Raw genomic sequence first — 26,794 nt, forward strand, 5'->3', positions numbered from 1 at the left:
ACTATTCCTCCCACTGACACCAACGATGGGACACTATTCCTCCCACTGACACCAATGATGGGGTACTATTCCTCCCACTGACACCAATGATGGGGTACTATTCCTCCCCCAAATGACACCAACGATGGGGTACTATTCCTCCCCCAAATGACACCAACGATGGGGCACGATTCCTCCCCCCACTGACACCAAGGATGGGGCACGATTCCTCCCCCCACTGACACCAAGGATGGGGCACTATTCCTCCCCCCACTGACACCAAGGATGGGGCACTATTCCCCCCACTGACACCTATGATGGGGCACTATTTCCCCCACTGACACCTATGATGGGGCACTATTCCCCCCACTGACACCTATGATGGGACACTATTCCCCCCACTGACACCAATGATGGGGCACTATTCCTCCCACTGATACCAATGATGGGGCACTATTCCTCCCACTGACACCTATGATGGGGCACTATTCCCCCCACTGACACCAATGATGGGGCACTATTCCTCCTCCCACTGATACCAATGATGGGGCACTATTCCTCCCCCCACTGACACCAATGATGGGGCACTATTCCTCCCCCCACTGATACCAATGATGGGGCACTATTCCTCCCCCCACTGACACCAATGATGGGGCACTATTCCTCCCCCCACTGACACCAATGATGGGGCACTATTCCTCCCCCCACTGACACCAATGATGGGGCACTATTCCTCCCACTGACACCAATGATGGGGCACTATTCCTCCCACTGACACCAATGATGGGGCACTATTCCTCCCAATGACGGGGCACTATTCCTCCCACTGATACCAATGATGGGGCACTATTCCTCCCAATGACACCAATGATGGGGCACTATTCCTCCTACTGCAAAATTACAGTTATGAAGTAGCAACGAAAATAATTTTATGGTTGGGGGTCACCACAACATGAGGAACTGTATTAAGGGGTCGCGGCGCTAGAAAGGTTGAGAACCACTGGTCTAGGCCTTTCCTTCCCTGAACCTAATTACTCCTCTGCTTTGCAGGATTAAAATGGAGATCATTGCTCTGAACCAGACCAGGTGGATAGGTTATGTCAATCTAGTAAAAATCACCTCCACCGGTTCACACTCTGTGGGTTACCTAGATTGTCACATTCTTTTGTCTCAAGGATCACTTACCCATCCTGATTCATGGTCACTGGCTTTAAAGGCATAGCTGTTGAAGCCCATGCTTTGAGAGCCAGGGGCATCCCTGATATTAAAAGCTAGGGAAGCCTACTACTCGCAAGATCTATGATTGGACATGCATAACTTGGTGTGAGAGTTTGGAGCTTTCATCGAAGTAGTTTCTCTGTGATATGAATCCTACTTCCTACAGCTTGGCCTGGACCAGCATTTGGATCTAAACAGTATCAACAGCCAGGTTTCTACTCTCTCTTTCAGAGACCATTAACCTTTCACTCCTTCATTAAGACCTTTGTACAGGGAGGTCCTCTGATGTAGCTCCCCATTGGTTCCCCTGTGACTCTGTGGGATCTGAATCTGGTTCTCTCAGCACTTCAGGAACTGCTGTTCGAACCCATTAGAGACATTCCTCTCTCTCTACAGTCACCCGCAAGATAGTATTCCTCTGCAATGCGAGTGTCTGAACAGGCAGCCATATTCTTTAAGGTTCTGTGAAATTTCCAAGCTATGGTCTTAAGGATCAGGTTCCAACCTTTCTTGTCAAGATGCACTCTTATTAGATCTATGAGTGCTTTTTGGGATCAAGCAACTGTTTCCCATATTAGCAAGGCTTCCACCTAATCATCTTTTCACAGTTTCTCTAAGTTCTAGCAGACTAACATTGCAGCCTCATTTGACATTAGCTTCGAACATAAGGTCATTCAGGTGGCTACAGTCAGTCCTCAGTTCTCTGTTTTTTTTCTTGGGATTGTTAGCGCTTGTTTGGACTGCTTTTGGACATCTCACAGATCAAAGATGTCCTTGTATTGGATGAAAAATAAAATAGGTACTAACCATAAAATCCTTTACTTGGGAGTCCATTAAAGGACATAGATCCCTTGTGTCCCTTTGTTTATTATCTTGCTCTTGGTACTTCTTTGCTACAAAACTGAGGTTTTCTGGTAGTAGGAGCGGTTATCCTGGGCTGGAATACATTTTTTTCGGTTTGCCAATGTCTAATCCTTTTGTAAGTGCAAGTATACAGTTGCAAGAAAAAGTATGTGAACCCCTTGGGATTACGTGGAGTTTTGCATGAATTGGGCATAAAATGTGCTCTAAACGTCATCTAAGTCACAACAATAGAAGAACACAGTCTGCTGAACATAATACTACACAAACATTAGATGTTGCCATGGTTTAATTGCACATAACATGTAAACATTCACAGTGCAGGGAGAAAAAAAAGTATGTGAACCTTTGGACTTAATAACCGGTTGACACTCCTTTGGCAGCAATAACCTCAACCAAACGTTTCCTGTAGTTGCAGATCAGACCTGCACAACGATCTGGAGTAATTTTGGACCACTCGTCTTCACAAAACTGTTTCAGTGTAGCAATATTCTTGGGATGTCTGGTGTGAATCGCTCTCTTAAGGTCATGCCACAGCATTTCAATCGGGTTGAGGTCAGGACTCTGACTGGGCCACTCCAGAAGGCGTATTCTGTGCTGTTGCAGCCATTGTTTTGTTGAATTACTTGTATGCTTTGGGTCATTGTCCTGTTGCATCACCCATCCTCTGCGGAGCTTCAGTTGGCGGACAGATGGTCATACGTTTTCCTGCAAAATGTCTTGATAAACTCTGGAATTCATTTTCCCATCAATGACAACAATCTGTCCAGGCCCTGAGGCAGCAAAGCAGCCCCAAACCATGATGCTCCCTCCACCATGTTTTACAGTGGGGATGAGGTTTTGATATTGGTGTACTGTGCCTTTTTTTCTCCACACAGTGTTGTGTGTTCTTCCCAAACAACCCAATCTTGGTTTCATCTGTCCACAGTATATTTTGCCAGTAGTGCTGTGGAACATCCAGGTGCTCTTTTGCAAACTTCAAACGTGCTGCAATATTCTTTTTGGACAGCAATGGCTTCCTCCGTGGTGTCCTCCCATGTACTCCATTCTTGTTTAATGTTTTCCTTATTGTAGATGTGTCAACAAAAATGTTAGCATGTGCCAGAGATTTCTGTAGGTCTTTAGCTGACACTCTGGGATTCTTCTTTACCTCATGCAGCATTCTGCGCTGTGCTCTTGCAGTCATTTTTACAGGACGACCACGCCTAGGGAGAGTAGCAACAGTGCTAAACTTTCTCCATTTGTAGACAGTCTGTCTTACCGTGGACGCATGAACATCAAGGCTTTTGGAGATACTTTTGTAACCCTTTCCAGCTTCATTCAAGTCAACAATTCTTGATTGTAGGTCTTCTGAGAGCTCTTTTCTGCGAGGCATGGTTCACATCAGACAGTGCTTCTTGAAACCAGTAAACCCAAAACAGGTGTGTGTTTTTTAAGGGCAGGACAGCTGTCAGCAACACATCCAATATCATCACACTGATTGGAGTCAAGGTTGGCTCACTCCTGGCTCCAATTAGCTCTGGGAGAAGTCATTAAGCTAGGGCCTCACATACTTTTTCCTCCCTGCACTGTGAATGTTTACATGTTATGTGCAATTAAACCATGGCAACATCTAATGTTTGTGTAGTATGTTCAGCAGACTGTGTTCTTCTATTGTTGTGACTTAGATGATGTTCAGAGCACATTTTATGCCCAATTCATGCAAAACTCCACGTAATCCCAAGGGGTTCACGTACTTTTTCTTGCAACTGTAATCCGGAGTTTAAGGACGTCTTGTGTCCCTTCAAAGGACTTCGTAATATTTACCCAGAGATTAGCTTTAAGGGTAATCAGTTTGTTTTTTTTTGTTGTTTTTTTTTGGCCATTTGCCTATTTGTTAATATTTGGCATGGTTTACAATATTTTGTTTCAATCTTTTTATTACGTTTGAAATAATAGAACAGTACAGGAGTACCAAAGTATGTATGAAAGCGAATTGTCTACATAAGCAAGATTTATAAATATGCAACATTCATATAAAAAAAAACAACATAAAAAATGAGACGAGGGAAAAAAGGGGGAAAGGACATAGTAACACTATAGTCGGTTTAAATGGAACATCCTCATATCCCCCTGGGGGATGGATCACCTATTCAGACTAGACTATATTCTTTAACCCAGAGTAAGGGTCCAAAAGGAGGGCAAAACTTGCACCAAAATAATTAAAACAGGAAATGTAAAGGAGGGGAAAAAAGAGAAGGAAAGTGGAGGAGGAAAGAGGAAGAGAAGAGTAAAAGAGGAAGTATACACCTATCCGGGAAATCCGCCACGTCTTCAATATCAGACAACCTTAAGTGTCTGGTACCTGCAGGTAGGATAACCAGGGATGCCATATTTTTTCAAACAGAGGTTGTTTATCCCACAGCACACTGACTAATTTTTCGTGTAGCATGATCCAAGTTAGTTTCCATTTCATTTAGGCCAAACCAATCAGGAGTCATTTCCAAGCAGTAGCAATAGCTATTTTGGCGGCCAGGAACATAAAGTAAATAGGTCTGTGTGGATCTCAAGATATTGTCTACAGGTTCATTGAGCAACGCGGTCCGAGCTGGTTTAAAATATTCTACGTCTTTGATTATAGTATACATACTGTATACTGACACACAAACTACCCAGCTGTTGGACGGTGGTATCTTCATGATCAAAAAGCGTTCTGCCATGCAGGCAAGTGTGAACCTAGCTTAAAACCTATCCAAACAAGCAAATTAAAGATTAGATCTGAAGTGAAACCAGGGATTGCAAATTACTGAGACTTGAGGAGGAAATAAAATAATTAAGAAAGCCTAATGATTTCTGAAAGAAATACAAACAATGCTCAAAGTTCTTACTTTTGCCACTGCTCGGTCAGATAGCAATCCTGCTAAGATGCTGCCTACAAGACCTCCAATCTCTAGAGCACTCATGTAGGAACTTCCTGCAGGAGATATAAAAAATATAAACTAATAATATTAAAACATTATACATGAATATGAAAAGGAACTGCAACAAATAACGTCTCTTTTAGATATGCCCATTCTATGAGTTGCTTAGTGTATTTGCAATATGCAAGTATTCTGGGTATATATCTTATGTGGGCTGATATAATGTTAAAATCTGAAAAATTCTGGTAACCATTTCAAGTCTGTGAGGTCTATTAAAATGATTAATGTGAAATTGGCGCGCCATTAAACTACTGGCATAAAATGCCATAAAACACATGCAGTCTGCTGCACATTAACATTTAATAAAAAAAAAATTATTTTTTTCTATTAAAATCATTTAAACCTGTGAGGCACAATACAGTTGCAAGAAAAAGTATGTGAACCCCTTGGGATTACGTGGAGTTTTGCATGAATTGGGCATAAAATGTGCTCTGAACGTCATCTAAGTCACAACAATAGAAGAACACAGTCTGCTGAACATAATACTACACAAACATTAGATGCTGCCATGGTTTAATTGCACATAACATGTAAACATTCACAGTGCAGGGAGGAAAAAGTATGTGAACCTTTGGACTTAACTGGTTGACCCTCCTTTGGCAGCAATAACCTCAACCAAACGTTTCCTGTAGATTTCTGTAGGTCTTTAGCTGACACTCTGGGATTCTTCTTTACCTCATGCAGCATTCTGCACTGTGCTCTTGCAGTCATTTTTACAGGACGACCACGCCTAGGGAGAGTAGCAACAGTGCTAAACTTTCTCCATTTGTAGACAGTCTGTCTTACCGTGGACACATGAACATCAAGGCTTTTGGAGATACTTTTGTAACCCTTTCCAGCTTCATGCAAGTCAACAATTCTTGATTGTAGGTCTTCTGAGAGCTCTTTTCTGCGAGGCATGGTTCACATCAGACAGTGCTTCTTGAAACCAGTAAACCCAAAACAGGTGTGTGTTTTTAAGGGCAGGACAGCTGTCAGCAACACATCCAATATCATCACACTGATTGGAGTCAAGGTTGGCTCACTCCTGGCTCCAATTAGCTCTGGGAGAAGTCATTAAGCTAGGGCCTCACATACTTTTTCCTCCCTGCACTGTGAATGTTTACATGTTATGTGCAATTAAACCATGGCAACATCTAATGTTTGTGTAGTATTATGTTCAGCAGACTGTGTTCTTCTATTGTTGTGACTTAGATGACGTTCAGAGCACATTTTATGCCCAATTCATGCAAAACTCCATGTAATCCCAAGGGGTTCACGTACTTTTTCTTGCAACTGTATACTAGCACTTACAAAGGGATTAAACATAAATATTTGAACACATTTGGTAATACCCTGGAGAGGCTGAAAGTAGAATTCCAGACAAACCCAACTCTTCTTAAAAATGCTCCCTCCCCTACTAACAGCTATTCTGACTAACCTGTGTAGGAAAGATATATATACATACCTATTTTCAGGCCACTCCAGTCCAGTCACATGATCCTCCCCGTGTCAGTCAACACCAGCTTGCAGGGGAGAGGAAAGAGTGCTTGACAAGGCTGGTAATGCCTGGGTGTGGTGACATCACTCATAGGCTTCTATGGCCCTTCCATTATTAGCTCTCCCTCCTCTACATTACAGCCACCGCTGGCTGACATAGGGGAGCTGGATTACGTGACCGGACCAAAGCAGGCTGTAAATAGGCAAGTATACAGATGTTTTTACACAGGTTAGTCAGAATAGGTGTTAGGAGGGGGAGGAGGTTAGGCTTTGCCTAGAGTTCTACTTTAAGTGAAAGTTTTATTTCATTATTTAGGGTGACACATACTAACCTATTAAAGCAGATTGCCCTTTATCTTGAATCAGAAAGAGCTGACCCCAGTCTGTACAACATGTCTTTACTCCAAACACAACCAAGTACCCAGTACACAGCAACCACAGGTATGGAGACAGCAGAAACTCCTTCAGTGTAGTCTCATCTGTAGCTCCAGAACCTGGGAAAAAACACACACTTGTTATATAGCATCCTGTGGTCTTTGGAACCAGTTATAAAACTCTATACAGTTGACAGATACCATTGCAAGACATAGCAAATAATGTGACGATCAAAAATATTTGAATTCTGAGACTAATTTTGGTAACAATCAAGCCTCTGAACTTTTAATCTGATCTTTTCATACAGTAGAAGCAGAAATTAAACATGAGAGAATGGTTTGCAGATGCCTGTGTGTATAGGTAGCCTCAAATGTTAATTTAAAAAACAGAAAAAAGCAAATGATTATATTTTATTCTTCATCAAATATTTCTGCCTGCGATTCAGCCTTGGATTATAATACAGTAGAAAGAAGAGTGGTTACATACTGTGACATATTGAATGAATCGAACACAGAGATATTGTAATCTAATATGAACTCATTTGCTTAGCATTGTTGCCTTTTGTGATATTTTCTATGTAGGTGTGAATTTTAAACTGTACTGCATTCAGAACTGAGGTTTGATTTCAGAACAAAAGAGAAAGGTTAGTTCTTCTGTCAAGTATATTGCTTCTCCCCACTGGGAAAATTTCTACTCACTTCTTCTCCCTGTGGCAACACTGTGACCTGGACAGGAAATGAGGGAAATCCTCAGGGACACAACAGCAGGAAAAAACTTTTCATATAGCGGAGTGGGGAAAAGTTAAAATCTCCATGAGCTTTGCATTGCTGTCTATATATATGTGGATGATTTCCCCTCCCATTCTCTCCCAGTGACAATGTTGCTATTGACACAGAAGTCTTCCCAACTGGAGGAAGGAGAAAGAAGAAGGAGGAGACAGAAGAAGGAGGAGACAGAAAAAGGAGGAGACAGAAAAAGGAGGAGACAGAAAAAGGAGGAGACAGAAAAAGGAGGAGACAGAAAAAGGAGGAGACAGAAAAAGGAGGAGACAGAAAAAGGAGGAGGAGAGAGGAGGAGGAGGGAAGAAGGAAGAAGAGGAGGATATCCTTGCAATCTTGTGCTCTGCTGCACCATTTTTACTCCAAAATTCACTTTAAATTTTATAGGGTAAGTCCACTTTTATGCAAATATAGCATATACAATTGTGACACAAGTCATATTATAAACGAACGTTGCAAAAACAAAATAAAAAAAAACACCTTTCCTTTTTAGTCTGCATCGCTGTAATTTTCTGTAAAATGCAATGCCATATGGATACCTGGAGGCGTTCTGTACACAGATAGTGTACAGAACACCCCCCTGAAAATGTCATTTTCTGCTTGTGTGATTGGTTTACTGATTTTCCCAGAAGCCTGCACTAAGATCAGATTTTTGGCTTCCCCTGCAACAAAAATGTCACTTTTGGTGAGATATTCCCAAAGGAAAGTCATGTCTAAAGGGGTGAAGACCCTGCCACTGTCCTCATTAGAGCCCTGCAGGTGCAGCAGCTGACTGATAATTATGAAATCACTCCCATACAGAATTACTCTGCACATGGACACAGAAAAACAAACAGCTATTACTTCAGAAAGCAAAAATGTAGGAATCTGCAACAAAGTTTGTTAAAATCTTTGCAATGTACATTGATCACCCAGAAGGGAATATTTTATTCTCAACAAAAGTGGAGTCACTCTTTAAGGCCTCATACACACAAGGTTTGTGTTTAAGCTCCTCTGAACACCAGAACTCCTGGCAGGAGAAAAGCTACAGTACTTACAAATGCAATAAAAGCTGCATCTTGCACACAGGTTTAGGTGCATTTAGGCATGTCAAGCATTTGAATCTTAATGGATTCCACTAACCAAAATATTTAGCACTGAGAAAGCGGTTGGCGCTATATAAATCCTGTATAATAAGTTATTCTGTCTGTTGGAATAAACTAACACTCAAACGTTAAATGCGCATAGCATTTAGGCATGTTTAGATGCATTTAGGCACGTTCAATGCTTTTTCAACTCCTCTCCTGAATGAAGCTTTGGTGTTTTTGTTTTTTTTTTAGCCTGTGGATGCTCCTCTTCTAATATGCCAATAAATGCCTGTAAATGCCTATGTGTACATGGACATAGAGGTGCCCAGTGTGCATGAGGCCTAAAGCTTTCAGATTTTCTACTGTAGAATACATAGTTGAGGCTCACCTTTCTTTCCTTTTTTGGGTCCTTCTTCAATATTCTTCAGACCCACATCTGATGGCTCATTTTTAATGAGTATAAGGCACACTACAGAGGCTGCAACACAGATCAGACCTGACATTGAAAGAGTGCTGCGCCAGCTATAACTAGCTGCGACAAGGGTTGCAATGATAGGACCAAGGGTGCCTGCAAGATTCATGCTGCAAGATAAAACCGCCCACCATGTGCCAAACTGCGAAGGCTCAAACCACTGGAAAACACAAAACATTGCAATAAAGTGTAAATAAGCTGCACAAACCCATCATACTCATTTAAATTACTAGGAATAAAATGCTGTACTAAATGTATGCAATTCAGTGCAAATAAAAAGCATGGGAATGATTTGGGAAATTATAGGCGCCTTTCCAATTTTTACAGTTCTGTCCCCTATGGGACAAAGATAGTTCTCAGTCCTCACTAATGATTGGTAGCCAGGGGGTTTGGCTCTCTATCCTGTGACCACTAGGACAGAAACTCTGGGATGTCTGGGATGAGATAAGGGATAGAGAAGAGGGAGACTGGACGCCACTCAAGACTAGCTCCGGAAGTCAAGTATGTTGTATGTGTGGCCGCTTCTCTGCCTTTTGGCTAAGATCAAGTGTAGTATATGTTCTTATCAGTTGTCTGGGATAGAATCCTGGCTCCTGTTGCCAATTGGGGAGTCAGTTAGTAATCCCGGATGTAATTAGGTGGGAATGGGAGTGGTGGGGGAGCCTTTTCCTCCCGTGTTGATTCTGGCCCGGTGCACCAGGCTTGTCCCCGGTTGTAGGCAAGGCTCTCCCTAAGCTTTCTAAGTTCTGATGCCTTTCTGGTAGGGATGGGGCTGCACTGGTTTGGCCGAGGGCTGGGCTGAGAAAGAAGCCCATGGTGTATGTGCCCGTGGAGTGGCAGTCCAGGGGAGCCAAATTTTCACGGTCAGGGAACTCACTTTGAGTTTTAGGCACCTTGGTCACTACACCAGTCACACTTTTTTTTCGCACCCGCTGCTAGGGCAGGGCCTTTTGGCCAGGACCAGAGGAATTTTTTATTCCTGGCCGAACGGCCCACCATAGTACTACACTATGGCCCGCATGTACTTATCCACTTCCCCTTTCCCTTTTTTCATGTATGTTTTGTCACTTGGCATGTGGCCTTTTGCTCATGGTCTCCTCCTCTCATAGGGTCTCTCATCGGGGGAGGCCCACTTAGTACTCAGGGTGGCCTTGCTTCAGCTTGGTCACAAAGGCGCAGTTAAAGTAACGCAGCACCGTATTGCAAAAAAATGGCCTGGTCAGGAAGGGGGGTAATTCCCCTGGAGGTTAAAGAAGGAGGGTTTTATAGCCCCACCTACAGGAGGACACTGGGCAGAAAAAAAAAAAATGGCACCTCCTATGGGCAGACCTCTCTGGGTATAAAACTCCATCTCTGCTATAGGTCTCCAGTGCATCACAAGCAGTGTCAAAGGAGAGATCTCCCTAGAGGGGTGGGAGCTGTGTCCGAAAATGAATTCAGTAAGGGATTTTACAGTGAGTACAAAAAAAAAAATATCATGTTTTCTCTTACGTTCATTGATGGACACAGCGGATTCTTCTTTAACCTTAACGAAGCAGGGATGTTCCCAAGCAGTGCCAGAATGGAGGGCAACCATACAATGTAAAAGGAAAGAATCCCCATGGCAACAAGCCAAACACTCCGAATGACCCCAAAAAGGAGAGGCCCAGGAGCCTTAAACAGCTGCCTGCAACACTTTGCGGCCAAAACTAGCATTTGAGGATGCCAACATCAACTTTATAGAACTTCGTAAATGTGTGCATAGATGACCGGGTTGTCGCCTTGCAAACCTGAGAAACAGACGGCTGATGCCGGAACACCCAGGAGGCGCAAACCGCCCCAGTGGAGTGCGCCGTAACTGGGAAGGGAGGCTCCTAATGTTATGCCTGAACAATCGTCTGCCGAATCCAACAAGAAATAGTGACAGAAGATGCCGCCAGGCCCTTCTTTGGACCATCCATGATGACGAAGAGAGAGTCAATACACGCGGGGAGGAGCCAGGTGACGTCAGAGCCGGGGACACCGCTAGTACGGTCGGAGACGCCGCAAATTGCCAACTGTAGCTTAACAGCTTTTGTTTTACTATGAGATTTACTACTGTCAAATGTGAGTGCATTTTTAATAAATTACTTCTGGATTTTAAGAAATTACCTGCACTATGGTTGCTTTGCAGTAATACCTCGGTTTACGAATTTAATTTCTAAAAAGGACATTTGGTATAGCGAATAATTCATAAACCGAAACACTATTTCCCATAGGAATGCATTGAAAACCAATTAATCCGTTCCGAAGGTCAGAAAAACAGTAAAACGCTACCAAAATACCGCATGAGTTATTTTATTAACTCATGCGGTATTTTAGTAGTGACAACCATGTATTAATGTTTCAGCTGTCAGCAGAGTTCCCCACTGACAGCTGAATGTAAAAGAATTGCCGGCTATTAAAAAAATTATTAAAAAAAGGTGTGGGGTTCCCCCTCACATCTATACCAAGCCCTTCGGGTCTGGTATGGATTTTAAGGGAAATTCCCACACCACAATTTAAAAAAAAAGTGGTGTGGGGGGGGACGAGCGAGCACCCCCCCCTGAACCATACCATCAACATGGGGGGTGCTTTGGGGCAGGGGGACTCCCCCCTTCCCAAAGCACCTTGTCCCTATGCGGTCAAAAAGGTGGTGGGGTTGGTATGCTCCTGTCATCGCAGAGCACCTTCCAAGTCCTCCCTAACCCACCCTCTCTATCCTTCTCCTCCTTTGAGGCCCACTGCATCCGACTATTCTCTCCAATCCCCCTGAGGATCGCAGTAATCTATTGGCCCCCTGGACCCGTATCCCGGTTCCTTGATGACTTCTCCGCCTGGTTACCCTTCTTTCTCTCCTCTGAGCTGCCCACCATCATCCTTGGAGACTTCAACATCCCTACCAACATCAATAGCCCGGCCACATCCCAACTCCTCCACCTAACCTCTTCTTTTGCACTCGCACAGTGAATACAGTCCTCCACCCACTCCGACGGGAACACGCTAGAGCGACTATGGAGCAAAACCAGATCCCAACAAGCGTTCACCCGATACAAATCTGCCTTCTTGATCTACACTTCCTCCTTCCACGCTGCCAAGCAAGCCTACTTTGTAACTCTCATCAATACCCTCTCCTCCAGCCCTCGCCGGCTCTTCTCCACCTTCAACTCTCTGCTCTCTCTGCCCCCACCTCCACCCAGTACCTCACTCACCGCCCACGAGATTGCTAACCACTTCCAAAGCAAGATCGATGCAATTCGCAGGGACATCACCACTGCTCAGACTTCCACCCCACCTAGCATCCCTCACACGAAAACCCCTTCAACACGCCTCTCCTTCGACCTCACCACTGTCCAGACCTCCACCCCACCCAACATTCCGCACACTAAAACCCCCTGAACACTTCACTCCTTCGACCCTGCTACCACTGAAGAGGTCACTGAGATCTCTGAAGCACGCCTTATCACCTGCCCCCTTGACCCTGTCCCCACACAACTCCTACGATCTCCCTCCTCCTCCATCCTATGCTCCCTCACTCACATCTTTAATCTCTCCCTCTCTACTGGCACATTCCCCTCTCCCCTGAAGCACGCGCACATCACTCCCATACTTACAAAACCCTCCCTGGATCCCACTGACCTAAACAACCTTAGACCCATCTCCCTGCTGCCATTTTCATCCAAACTCCTTGAGCGCTTAGCCTATAATCTCCTAAGCTCCCACCTCACCGACAACAACCTCCTTGATCCCCTAAATTTTGGCTTCTGTCACCTACACTGCACTGAAACCGCCCTACTCAAACTCACCAACGACCTGCTAACCGCCAAAGCCAATGGCCACTACTCAGTGCTACTACTCCTCGACCTCTCCGCAGCTTTCGACACGGTCGACCACCCCCTCCTCCTCAAAAAACTGTACTCTTTTGGCCTCAGAGACTCCGCGCTCTCCCTATCTCAACACTCCTTCAGTGTTACCTATAACGCTGCCACCTCCCCCTTCTGTCCTCGGGCCCCTTCTCTTCTCCATTTACACCTCCTCCCTTGGTCAACTGATACACTCCCCCCACGGCTTCAACTACCATCTCTATGATGACACTCAAATTTATCTCTCTACCCCTCGCCTCACTCCTTCAGTCTCCGCCAGAATCACTAGCCTTCTGAACAACATATCAGACTGGATGTCATTCCACTTCCTCAAATTAAACCTTGCCAAAACCGAACTCCTGGTTTTCCCCCCAGCCTGCGCCCCTCCCCCCTGAGCTCTCCATCACGACCAACGCCACCATCAGCCCCACCCTGCAAGCCAGAGTACTAGGTGTCATTCTAGACTCCAATCTGTCTTTCCAGCCCCAGATCCAATCGCTGAAAAATTCATGCAGACTCCACCTCCGCAACATCTCCAAAATACGCACGTTCCTAACTCCTGAAACTACAAAGCAACTCATTCACTCCCTTATATCACAACTTGACTACTGTAACTCCCTCCTCGCCGGCCTACCCCAACACAGGCTATCCCCGCTTCAGTCTATCCTGAATTCTGCGACCAGACTCATCCACCTTACCAACCGCTCCGTATCCGCCACCCCCCTCTGCCAATCCCTCCACTGGCTTCCGATTGCCCAACGCATACAATTCAAAACATTAACATTGACGTACAAAGCTGTTCATAACACCGCTCCAAACTACATCACTGACCTGATATCCATCTACCACCCAAAACGCACACTCCGCTCCTCACAAGACCTCCTACTCTCCAGTTCCCTGGTCTCCTCCTCTCATGCTCGTCTCCAGGACTTCTCCAGGGCTTCCCCCATCCTCTGGAACTCACTACCACAATTCATCAGACTGTCACCTTTCCTCCTCACCTTTAGGCGCACCATGAAAACCAATCTCTTCAGAGATGCCTACCCCGCCCTTACCTAATTGCTGAGCTCTTCCGCTCTTCCCACCACTTTATCTCCCACAGCTATTTCCTCCTGTACCACTCTCCCCTCCCTCCTAGATTGTATGCTCCAAGGAACAGGGCCCTCGAACCCCTCGTGTATTGTATTGTTACTGTACTGTCTCGTGTACTGTCTCCCATTATAATGTACAGCGCTGCACAAACCATTGGCGCTATATACTGTATAATAATAATATTATTATTTCCAAGTCTTTTTGTCTGCCTAGTGTCCTACTCCTGTAGGTCGGGCTGCTTCATTAAGGTTAAAGAAGAAGCCACTGTGTTCGTCAATGAACTCAGAGAAAAACAATTTAGTCAGAGGTGCTTAAAGACTCCCGTGCACCAAACCCATCTCTGATTTAGAGGCGCATTGAAAGGGATGTTGGGGGGGCTGTAGGCCAAAAGAGTGAAAAAAAGTAGGTTATCTTTTAATGCCCAACTCCAACCCACATTTTTTTTTTTTTTCTTTTAAGTGGGAAAGAACTAAAAGTTCTATCGGCTTTTATTGTCTGTGACTCCACTGGGGAGATTTTCCCTCACTTGTCAACAAGGCAGGAAAGACACATTGAGCAAGATGCTCTATCCCTTCCCCAAAATGTCCTTTTGTCTGCGTCCTCAGCATAAAGATTTCCCATGACATCTTGTGCAGACAATACGTAAGAGAAAATCTCCCCAATAGTGTCACACAGACTGTAGCCCTTCCCTACTACACAAAACAAAGTAAAACGTTTTAGCAGGAATATGGCTTTCAATATAATGTTTGCGGAATGCCAATATTTTGCATAACTGTCAAGAAAAACAATAGCAAGCATCCCACAAAACCTGATCATCAACACTGACAATGTTCCCAGCTGAGAGTTATTCAATAGGCGTAGGCGAGGTTCACACTTCTGAGTTTTGCTGTGCATTTCCAGATTTGCAAAAATGCATTACAGTCCATTTCACATGATTTCCTATGGATCACTTTCACATCTGTGCATTTTCAGGAGGTGCGGTTTTTTAGAAAGAGCCAGGGATTTTTTTGCATGCAGCAGACTGAATTTTTGGTTCCACATACTTCAATGGAAATGCATCAAAACATATAAAAAAGCATCTAATGTATTTTCCTGTATGAAAACAGACGCAGACAAAAACGCAAAACTCATAAAAAATACATGTGAAAATATTCAAACTGCACCGCAAAATGCCTTACAAAAACTCATCACAACCTGCATAAGTGTGAACCTAGCTTAAGTACATAAATTTAACACATCAGCATAAGGATCTTTATTTTTAAATAAAAAAATATATATATTCAGCTGAGCCTAATGAACCCAATGAGATTTGAAAATTCAGTCACATGGCTGAAAAATACTTATTCTTAGACTATGGTGCTATTTTAAAGCCCCACTCTGGGAAATAAGCAAACATGACCCTTACAATGGGTCCTCCCCACACTGCAAAAGCTAAATACTCATATCTAGAGATAGAGGACTAAACTATTAGGCCAGGTTCACACCTATACGTTTTTTGGTGCTTTTTGCAGAAACACACTACAGTCCATTTAACAGATGGGACATGTTCACATCTGTGCTTTTTTCAGCTGCTGCTTTTTTGGAAGGGGTAGGGACTTTTTTAAAATGCAAAACAGTGCATTTTTGGTTCAATAAACTTAAATGGAGACGCTGCAGAAAAGCATGTAGTGCGTTTTTGATGCATTTTGGGGTTTTTTAATCTGCCCAACAGCAAAATGGCCAAAAACAGCATTAAAAACAAAAAACAAAAAAACCACACATGCATCAAAAATGTGCATGCAAAAATGCAAAATGCACCGCAAAAAGCACTGCAGAAAGTAATCAAAAGCAAACCACATAAGTGTGAACCAAGCCGTACTTTATCCTTTGCTCACTTTGCAACCGGTGCCCAAAGCCATTTCCCCTTCACTGCTCCGCCTGTTTCAGGCTGACATCACATCTGACATGTACAATGCAGGGTCAACAGTCCTGTATTGTATGTGAGGACAGCAGGGGCCTTCCCAAATCCTGGATGGGAGTGTTGGAGAGAAGAGTTAAGCACTGACTAATTGGGAAGCAAAGGATAGGGTAAGTATTATAACTTTCAAATTTTATTTTGGAAGACCACAACAGCTGTCAAAACAGTTTGGCTGAAGCTTACCTTACGGAGCACCTTCCCACAGGGTGGCCATCCAAATCCCTGTGCCAGTCCATTGAAGAACCATAGTATAGCAAAGACTGACACGCTGGAGCTCCACGAGAATACAACATTCACTAAGCCCACTAAACAGAGACCTGAAGAGAAAAGCCAGCGGGCACTTATCTGATCAGATAGGACTCCACTGATGAACTTGCTGACTGCATAGGCCGCTGATTGGCTGCTTGTAATCAAACCTGTGGGCACATTAAATTTGCATTATATACACAATGGAAACAGTTGTGCTCAAAAGTTTGCATACCCTGACAGAAATCATGAAATTTTGGCTTTGATATTGAAATTATTATACAGGATTTATATAGCGCCAACAGTTTGCTCAGCACTTTACAATATAATGCGAGACAATACAGCAACAATACAGTTCAATACAAGAGGGATAGGAGGGCCTGATCCTTGGAGCTTACAATCTAAGAGGGAGGGGCTAGAGGTACAAAAAGGTAATAACTGTGAGGGATGGACTGGTAGGAGGAATAGAATATTCCAATATTACCTGAGGACAGGATAGGCTTCCCTGAAGAGATAGGTTTTCAAAATATGACTGATCATGACAAAAAAAAAACGTCTTTTATTTAAAAGGATAGTAATCATATAAAGCCATTTATTATAAAATAGTTGTTTGGCTCATTTTTAAATCATTTTGGTAACAGAAATCACTTATAAGGCTCCAATCAAAAGTTTATATACCCTAGAATGTCTGGCCTTGGTACAGACATACAAGGTGACACACACAGGTTAAAATGGCCATTAAAGGGTAATTTCCCAAATCTGTGGCTTTTTAAATTGCAATTAGTGTCTGTGTATAAATAGGCAGCTCTAACGTGGATGCACGGAGCAGGCTAGATACGGAGCCATAGGGATCAGAAAATAACGGTCAAAAGACCTGCTTAACAAGGTAATGGAACTTTATAAAGATGAAAAAAGATATCCAAAGCCTTGAATATGCCAGTCAGTACTGTTCAATCACATATTAACCACTTCCAGACCGGACACTTTTACCCCCTTCCTGACCAGGGCAATTTTCAGCTTTCAGCACTATCAAACTTTGAATGACAATTGCGCGGTCATGCAACACTGTACCCAAATGAATTTTTTACCATTTTTTTGAAACAGATAAAGCTTTATTTTGGTGGTATTTATTCACCGCTGGGATTTTTATTTTTTTTGCTATGTAAATGAAAAAGTCCACAAATTTTGAAAAAAAGTGTTTTTTTATAAAATTTTGCAAATAAATAATATTTCATCATAAATATTGGCCAAAATTTATTCCGTTATCTTTTTAGTAAAAAAAAAATCCAAATTAGTTTATAACCAAAAATTATAATTTTTAAACATTTTTTTTTACATTTTTTTTACATACTGTCACCCTAGCAGTACAGTGTCACCATGGTGACACTGTACTACTTGTGGGGGGTGATGAAGATTTTTTTTTTTTTTTTTTTTTACACTGATTGCTATTACACCCATAAAGGCTGTAAAAGCAATCATTTCTCTTTCTCTTTGTCTGCATTCTTGCACTCATTGAGAAGTACTGAGTGAGCTGTGATTGGTCACAGCTTGTCACATGGTACAAGGCTGTTGTGAATAGCCTTGTACCATGTGACCTCTGTGATCATTCACAAGTGACATCTTGCTTACTACTTTGCATGTGATCACTGATTAGCCAATCAGTGATCACATGATCGGGACCTCTCCGACGATCGGTGTTTCACTGTGTCCGGAACAGGCACTGGATCGCGGTGCTGCGCGCTCCCAGGGAGCGCGCACAAGCAGGGTGCGGGGAGGCCGTTTATAAACGGCCACCCAACCCTGCAGTGGCACTGTACGGCCATTTATATGCAACGGCCGGTCGGGAAGTGGTAAAGAAGTGGTAAATTCTGGATCTCTTGATACCAAGCCAAGGTCAGGTAGACGAAGAAAGATTGCCACAACTGCCAGAAGAATTGTTTGGGATAGAAAGAAAAACCCACAGGTGACCTCTAGAGAAATACAGGCTGCACTGGAAAAAGACGGTGTGGTTGTTTTGAAGCAGGACAAGACTTGGAACAAAACCACAAAAAAGCAGCAAAAGGGTTGACTGTCCAAAAAGCTAGCAATCAGAATGAAGGTAGAGTGGCCTAAATGACCCGCATTTCTCCCTGCGCAGTTTCTCAGCTTTCCCTAAAGCAGCTTTCAAAACAATGACACCATGGCTGCTCTGTGTCCCCTTTGTTTAGTGAGGGGACTGGTATATCCAAAAGCCCCCTCATTGGTCCTTTTTTAGCCTGTTGGCCATAGCTCAAATGCCATACAGTGCACTATGCTTTAAAACATTGTTTCAGGCCAAATCTACAAATAAATCTGCCAGGACCATAAATCTTGAACCAGAATCCATGGTGACAGTGAACCCCAACCTCATCCCTACTTACAAGTTTGAAAACTGAGCACAGAATGCCAAGTTTGTTTTTTTTTTTACAGAAAATCCAAACAAATGCATATCTATTAACCACTTGCTAACCGTGCTATAGCCAAATGACGGCTACAGTGCGGTTACCCAGTTCTGGGAGGGTGTCAAACGACGTCCTCCCATGCGTCCCCAGCAGCACGCACCCAGCGATCTCCGTTATCACTGTGTCCTACAGACACACCTGATCAAGTAGTGACGTAAAGGCCAATCACAGTGGCCTTTTACCACGTGATCAGCTGTCTCCAATGACAGGGCAGATTACGGAGTAATTACAGTTGCCGGTTATCGCTAGCACTTTCCTCACACTGTGACAGCGTGAGGAAAGTACTGCTGATAACCGGCAGCTGTCACAGAGCAGATCGGCACTGATCATTAGTGCCCTGCAGTGCTGCCCAGCAGTGCCACCCAGCAGTGCCGTCAGTCAGCGCCGCCTATTAGTGCCCATCATTGCTGCATCAGTGCAGCATCTTCAGTGCCTCCTCATCAATGCCCACCAGTGCTGCCTATCAGTGCAGCCTCATCAACGCACATCAGTGAAGGAGAAAAATTACCTGTTTGCAAAATGTTATGATAGAAACAAAGAAAACTTTTTTTTTTGCTCTTCTTTTGTTTATAGCAAAAAAATAAAAAACACCCAGTGGTGATTAAATACTAGCAAAAGAAAGCTCTATGTGTGTGAAAAGAATGATAAAAATTTCATATGGGTACATTGTTGCATGACCGCGCAATTGTCAAAGTACGACAGCGCTGAAAGTTGAAAATTGGCCTGGGCACGAAGGGGTTATAAGTACCAAGTAGGCAAGTGGTTAAAGGAGAAGTAGAGCCAAAGCTCTTTTGGCTGTGCTTCTCCTGTGGATCACAGGAGTGCAGTTTATGACGTCACTCAGCCGGTCCAGGCTGGGGAAAGATCCCAACTGACAGTCACAGCTCTCTGCTTCCACTTGTGTGAGTGATCGCAGAGTTCTCACACTTTGAGCTGGCGGGGACCGATGCTGCATCCACCTAGATAAGTATGATTAATAAAAAAACAAAAGTATGGGATAGTTTTTTTGTTTAAGGGTGAAAGTTTTTTCTCCCCTGTGAGTAATTCAGATGCAATTTGATATCGATTTACAGCATAGCAGTAAAACATGGAGTGCAGCCTTCAGCACACAACTTTTCAGATGCAACTGAAAATATGAAATATAAATGCAGAAGTTCCATTCCATTCATTTCCATGCAGGCAGTCCCATTCATGTCAACTGGGACACAGTCGCTGGTTCCAACTGGAAAGCTGCACGGGTGCATGTCCCCAAACTCACACTGTCTTAATTGGTAGCATTAAGGTAGAAACAGTTTAGGCATCGGTTTTTGGATGCGTTAGTCGGGCAGAGTGAACCCACATAGTTGGTCCATACAATTACCATTACCATGGCCGCAGGGAAAGGTGTCATCAATAGGCGAGGAGCACAGGTTTTGGACCCTCTGTCCGGCTGCCAGCGCTTTACCTGGGAGGTTTTTACCATTCTGGGGTTTGGTGTGCTGCTGGGGAAAAAGGCCGACCGCACCAACTCCCTGGAGCCGTGAAGACACGGTAGGTGCTGGGCAGAGGACAGCAGCTCTCTGCCCTGTTGTCAGCACTTCAGCAGGGGACCCCAAATCCTCCACTCTAGCTGACTGTTGGGGAGGGAGGACGACCACCTTCTCTCCCAGACTGTGGACTTGCAGCTGGGGAGGGAAGACGACTTCTGCCGCTTCCTGGTCCTTGAAAGGCCGCGGGGGGGAATGAGTTGGCTGCTCCATCTCCCGTACCCCCATCCAGCTGCTGGGATGACATTTCTCTGGTACTGTCTCCCAGGAGCATAGATCCTTGCTGGGGAGGGAAAACTGTTTCCTCTGCCCTTACTGACTGTTGGAGAGGGAGGACGACCACCTCCTCTCCTGGACTGTGGAACTGCCGCTCGGGAGGGAGGATGACTTCCTCTCCTTCCTTGCCCTTGAACTGCAGCTGGGGACAAAGACATGAGTCAGCTGCTCCATCTCCTGGACTCCCGCTGTGGAGCGAGGATGACTTCCTTCACTCCTGAGTCCCTGAACTGGCCGACTGTTGGGGAGGGAGGACAACCACCTACTCTCCTGGACTGTGGATCTGCCGCTGGGAAGGGAGAATGACTTTCTCCCCTCCCTGGTCCTTGAACTGCCGCTGGAGAGATAAGCCACCTGCTCCATCTCCCGTACCCCATTTAGGTGCTGGGTCAACCACCTCCTCTCCTGGACTTTTGAACTGAAATGAGCTGGCTGCTCCATCTCCCAGATTTCCACTGTGGATCGAGGATGACTTCCTGCACTCCCGAGTCACTACGATGGAGGAAGACCACCTCCTCTCCCAGACAGTGGAACTGCCACTGGGGAGATGAGCCGGCTGCTCCATCTCCTAGTCGCCCGGACTGCTAATGTGAAGCGAGGATGACTTTCTGCACTCCCAAGTCACTACACTGCCGCTGGGGACAGAGGACGACCTCTTCCTCTCTCGGACAGTGGAAATGCCGCTGGGGAAATGAGCTAACTGCTCCATCTCCTGGACTCCCGAACTCCTGCTATGGAGCAAGGATGATTTCCCTCGCTCTCAAGTCCCTGAACTGCAGCTGGGGAGGGAGGATGACCATCTCCTCTCTCTGTGACCCAGAACAGCTGTGGGTATGGGGCAGAGGTCTTGGACCCTCTGTCCTGTTGCCAGCTCTTCTGCTAGGACTGTGTATGAGACTGGTGGTACTCTGCCTGGCTGCCAGCACCTCAGCTAGGGTTAAGAGATCCACTGTACTGGCTTGCTGCTACCAAAATATGGATCTTCCTGAAGAATCTCAAATATCAATCCTAGGCCACCGAAATCCTAGCCTGCTATAGGATCGCTGTTTTTCAGCCAAGGACAAACTTGGAACAGCGCAAAAACACAAAAAAATCTTCACCATAAATAAACATCAAAGTAATTGTGTCATAAATGAATATAAATGAATAAAAAGTCCTTCTTCCCAAAAGTGTATAATAAACACAACAAACAATTCTTCTCCCAAAGAAATAGTGCTTCCACCAGCCACCAGTGACAAATCAACATCAACCGCACTCACCAGATATTGGTGAGTATTGGTGAATTGTTTGTTGTGCTTATTATACACTTTTGGGAAGAAGGACTTTTTATTCATTTATATTCATTTATGACACAATTACTTTGTGGATACTTATATTTTTGATGTTTATTTATGGTGAAGATTTTTTTGTGTTTTTGCGCTGTTTTATGTTTTTTTCTTTATTAATTGGTGTTTTACACTGTTGTACAGCAGCATATTGTCACCTTTACCATATGTGGAATTTCTTTGTGCGCTGGGGTTTGTGATCTACATAAGGACAAACATGGGTAGCATACCATTCCAGAGCTTGATACCCATCGTCCATTTCTGTGTGGACCAGCCTATACAGCTCCATAGGAATGGTATAAGCAAGTCCAACTGCAGCCAGTACCTATCCTGGAATGTAGGGAGAATCTTTCTATAATAGCATTGCTCCACTTGGAGAGCCTCCATCCAGAGCTTCCCGCAGATCACGTTTATCAGTTCCAGCATGTCCTAGGCAAAAGCAGGCTCTCCATACTGGAAGATATTCTCTTGCATTCAGCACTGAAATTCCGCTTCCATGGCGACCAGCTCCTGGAACACTTCTTTGATATCACCTGACACTGGGTCCTGGTGGTGGTTTGGATGTCCCAGACTGTAGGAAGCATCTTACTGCTTGCCACCAAATGTGAAGGAACATCTGTCACCCCCATTGGGTGACTGCGTCAGAGAACTGCTTCATTGCTGCTGGGACACAGGACCAAGGTATTATAGCTGGGCATTGCACCCAAGACTAGTAGACACTAACTTAGGTCCCAAACAGGAACTACTTTATTGAACAGAAATACAGTTTTTATACACTCCAGAAATCGGGCAGTCCCCACAATAAAACAAAATATGTTATACATTGAGATAAACATCCCACACCGATTAGATAAGGAGGTAAACCTGACATCAGTTGAATCCTATCATGTAGCCTTCAGCCCCACCAAAAGCCCTGTCCCGGCTGGGTCTGTTACACCCCCGTTTAATTTACCTAAACCCTCATTTGATCCAGCACATCTGCAGCTCTCCTCTCCCCTCACTTCTGTGTCTCACTGGCTTTGCTGGGGCACCAGGAGCTATTGGCTCCCGCAGTTGTCGGGCTGGACTCCGGGCAGAGGCACATCGGGCTGGACTCCGGGCAGAGGCACATCGGGCTGGACTCCGGGCAGAGGCACATCGGGCTGGACTCCGGGCAGAGGCACATCGGGCTGGACTCCGGGCAGAGGCACATCGGGCTGGACTCCGGGCAGAGGCACTCCGGGCAGCGGCACACCGGGCAGAGGCACATCGGGCTGGACTCCGGGCAGAGGCACATCGGGAGATTACCAGGTGAAGCAGCAGGCACCGGGCCCCCAGGCGGGGCGACAGGCATCGGGCCCCCAAGCGGAGCGGCGGGCCCCCAGGCGGGGCTTCGGGCCCCAGGCGGGGCGGCGGGCATCAGGCCCCCAGGAGGGGCGACAGGCATCGGGCCCCCAGGCGGGGCGACAGGCATCGGGCCCCCAGGCGGGGCGACAGGCATCGGGCCCCCAGGCGGGGCGACAGGCGCCGGGCCCCCAGGCGGGGCGACAGGCGCCGGGCCCCCAGGCGGGGCGGCGGGCCCCCAGGCGGAGCGGCGAGCGCCGGGTCCCCAGGCGGGGCGACAGGCATCGGCCCCCAGGCGGAGCGGCGGGCCCCCAGGCGGAGCGACAGGTCTCGGGCCCCCAGGCGGAGCGGCGGGCACCGAGTCACCAGGCACGACAGTGGGCACCGAGTCGTCTGGCAAGACTGCGGGCACCGAGTCGTCTGGCAAGACTGCGGGCACCGAGTCGTCTGGCAAGACTGCGGGCACCGAGTCGTCTGGCAAGACTGCGGGCACCGAGTCGTCTGGCAAGACTGCGGGCACCGAGTCGTCTGGCAAGACTGCGGGCACCGAGTCATCAGGTACCGGATTGTCTGGCTCGACAGCGGGCATCGGGTCACCAGGTATGACAGCGGGCACTGGATCATCTGGATCAACAGCGGGCATCGAGTCAACTGGCCTAATAGGATCATCAGGCTGGATCAGTTCATTATGCTGGGTAGAAGCATCTGGCTGAGTAGAGGCATCCGGCTGAGTGGAGGCTTCAGGCTGAGTGGAGGCTTCAGGCTGAGTGGAGGCTTCAGGCTGAGTGGAGGCATCAGGCTGAGTGGAGGCATCAGGCTGAGTGGAGGCATCAGGCTGAGTGGAGGCATCAGGCTGAGTACAGGCATCAGGCTGAGTACAGGCATCAGGCTGAGTACAGGCATCAGGCTGAAGAGAGGCATCAGGCTGAACTACGGAAGGCAGGTTCTCAGACGGTAGGCTCACCGGTTTGGATACTGGCAGGATGGTACTGGTTGGAAAGAATTTTCGCTTTTTTCTGGTTTTAACTACTGGAGCACTGCAAGTAAACGCAGGTCTGCAAATGAATGGAGCAGCTGGAGACAGAGAAGAACTGGAGGATGGAACAGGGGAAGGAACAGTCGCTACAGAGGGCTTCTTTACAGGGTTAAAGGCAGGATAGGTGCACGGAGTGGGAACAGGGTACTGACATGCGGTAGATAGCCAAGTATACTGGGCTGTAACTGGAGGAGCTGTTGGGAATACAGGAGTAGAGCTTTGAGGAGATAGATTAGAAGCAGGACTGGGTCTTTGTAAGCTGACTGAGGCTGGGTGCAACAAATCTGTCCATGTCTGCAGTATGGGTTGAACAAAGCTCAGCTTACACAAAGCCTGTCTGACCAAAGACTGCACTGCGTTTATACAATCTCTTAGTACCTGTGGTGAACATGTGGAATAACGCTCCAGAAAGTAACCCACATCATCCTCTAATAACCACACCAGGGACTCTACCTGGTCTGCACTAAATGGCGGCAAAAATTCATCCCTGCATTCGGGGGTACCAGATGAAACCAACTCAGCACAAACCTCAATCAATGGCTGCACCTCAGAGAACTCTGTGCCCTGATCTACTAGAACATGAGCGAGCCGTATACATTCTAGCAGTTCATCCCGGGGATACTCCTTCAGAGTTTGATAAGCATACTCCCTGTCATCAAACACTAGCAGATATAAATACGCAACCTCATCCAGATCCATCCTTCCCATCAACAAACCAAGATGGCTTCCCTGTGCAGCCACTTCTGGTCAGGATTGGCCTTGGTGTAATGTCAGGGCTCCCGGGTATGACCAGAGGTGTGTGACTGACGCAGGGAAACGCAGACTTCAGATAAGTTATAAACAATTTATTAACACTAACAATACAAACATAAACGCAGTGCAATACTAAAACATAACATAGTGCAAACGAACCAAACCAAACCACCCACAGATAACAGTACATACAGTGCAAGCGTCGTCAGGCAGGCTGGGTAAATATCAATCGGGCAGGTAGGTACAGGGGGAGCAAGCGGAGAATAGTCAGGTCACGAGCAGGGTACAGCAACTAACAGGCAGGTAGGTACAGGGGGTCAGGCAGAGAATGGTCGGGGTCACAAGCCAGGGATCAGAACAGGAGAAGTCAGCAGAGGTCAGAATCAAGCCGGGTCAGCAACAAGACAGGGACAGGAACAGGAACAGGAGCAGGAGCAGGATGCAGGAACAAGATACAGGGCCCAGGAAAAACACAACACCAAGGCAGAGTCTGCAGGTCTGAATGTCCCTTAAATACACCAGTATAATTAGTTCCAGGTGTTTGACTGGCTGCAAGGTTGAGTCTCTGATTGCTGGGAGCACCCGCTGGCCAGCCCCGGTACTGCAGCTCACAAGGCAGGTGAGTCCCACCATTGCTGGCCAGTCCATTCCTGACAGTGTCACAGGCCAGATCCCTGCAGGGAGCTAGGTAGTGCCACACTGTCCAAAGAACCGGTGTAATTTCGTAAAAAGATAACAGAGCCTTCCCAGGAGTTCAAGGCATTCGCAAGAAGCCCACACCAGATAACATTTTTAAAAGATCCATTTTTCCCCTATGTCTCATATTTTGGAATATGAGAGACCTACATAAAACCCGGACATCTCATCGGATGGACGATGAGCAGGCGAACAGTTTGATGGGTCACTCGCCTTATCTCGGGCACACGGGAAGGCAGAGAAATAGATCTCGTGAACCGTGTAGCATACAACTTCATAATTCATATCTAAATAATCCTGAGACTTGTCTGCATAATAATATACCCGCGGGTGGATGGAAAGTTAAGGACCAGAATATGAATTATGAAAGATGTTGGCTCCCTGGCGGCGTAGTGTGTTACTGATGGTAGCCTTTTTTACGTTGGTCCCAGCTCTCTGCAGGTCATTCACTAGGTTCCCCCGTGTGGTCCTGGGATTTTTGCTCACCGTTCTTGTGATCATTTTGACCCCACGGGGTGAGATCTTGCGTGCAGCCCCAGATCGAGGGAGATTATCAGTGGCCTTGTATGTCTTCCATTTTCTAATTATTGCTCCCACAGTTGATTTGTTCACACCAAGCTGCTTGCCTATTGCAGATTCAGTCTTCCCAGCCTGGTGCAGGTCTACAATTTTGTTTCTGGTGTCCTTCGACAGCTCTTTGGTATTCACCATAGTGGAGTTTGGAGTGTGACTGTTTGAGGTTGTGGACAGGTGTCTTTTATACTGATAACAAGTTCAAACAGGTGCCATTGATACAGGTAATGAGTGCAGGACAGAGGAGCCTCTTAAAGAAAAAGGTACAGGTCTGTGAGAGCCAGAAATCTTGCTTGTTTGTAGGTGACCAAATACTTATTTTCCACCATAATTTGCAAATAAATTCTTTCCAAATCAGCCAATGTGATTGTCTGGATTTTTTTTCTCATTTTGTCTCTCATAGTTGAGGTCTACCTATGATGCCAATTATAGGCCTCTCTCATCTTTTTAAGTGGGAGAAC

At 45.8% G+C, this 26,794-nt stretch overlaps 1 protein-coding gene and 1 pseudogene across 2 annotated transcripts in view; one reads left to right on the forward strand and one right to left on the reverse strand.

Moving 5' to 3' along the window:
* Positions 1 to 26,794, reverse strand: part of SLC37A4 (solute carrier family 37 member 4) — a 73,808-nt gene that overhangs the window by 15,580 nt on the left and 31,434 nt on the right. For both annotated transcript variants that reach the window (XM_089670212.1, XM_089670211.1), the window contains exons 3-6: positions 16,283 to 16,515; positions 9,107 to 9,350; positions 6,830 to 6,991; positions 4,926 to 5,011 (exon numbers count right to left, since the gene is read on the reverse strand). In XM_089670212.1, the coding sequence (XP_089526338.1) occupies positions 4,926 to 5,011; positions 6,830 to 6,991; positions 9,107 to 9,350; positions 16,283 to 16,515 (725 nt within the window). The remainder of the gene's footprint in view (positions 1 to 4,925; positions 5,012 to 6,829; positions 6,992 to 9,106; positions 9,351 to 16,282; positions 16,516 to 26,794) is intronic.
* Positions 9,708 to 9,817, forward strand: LOC149468453 (U2 spliceosomal RNA; annotated as a pseudogene).

The sequence above is a fragment of the Staurois parvus genome, unplaced genomic scaffold (assembly GCF_062004578.1).
Source record: "Staurois parvus isolate SC_StPar_1 unplaced genomic scaffold, SC_StPar_1.0 ptg000087l, whole genome shotgun sequence".
Classification (NCBI taxonomy): Eukaryota; Metazoa; Chordata; class Amphibia; order Anura; family Ranidae; genus Staurois; species Staurois parvus.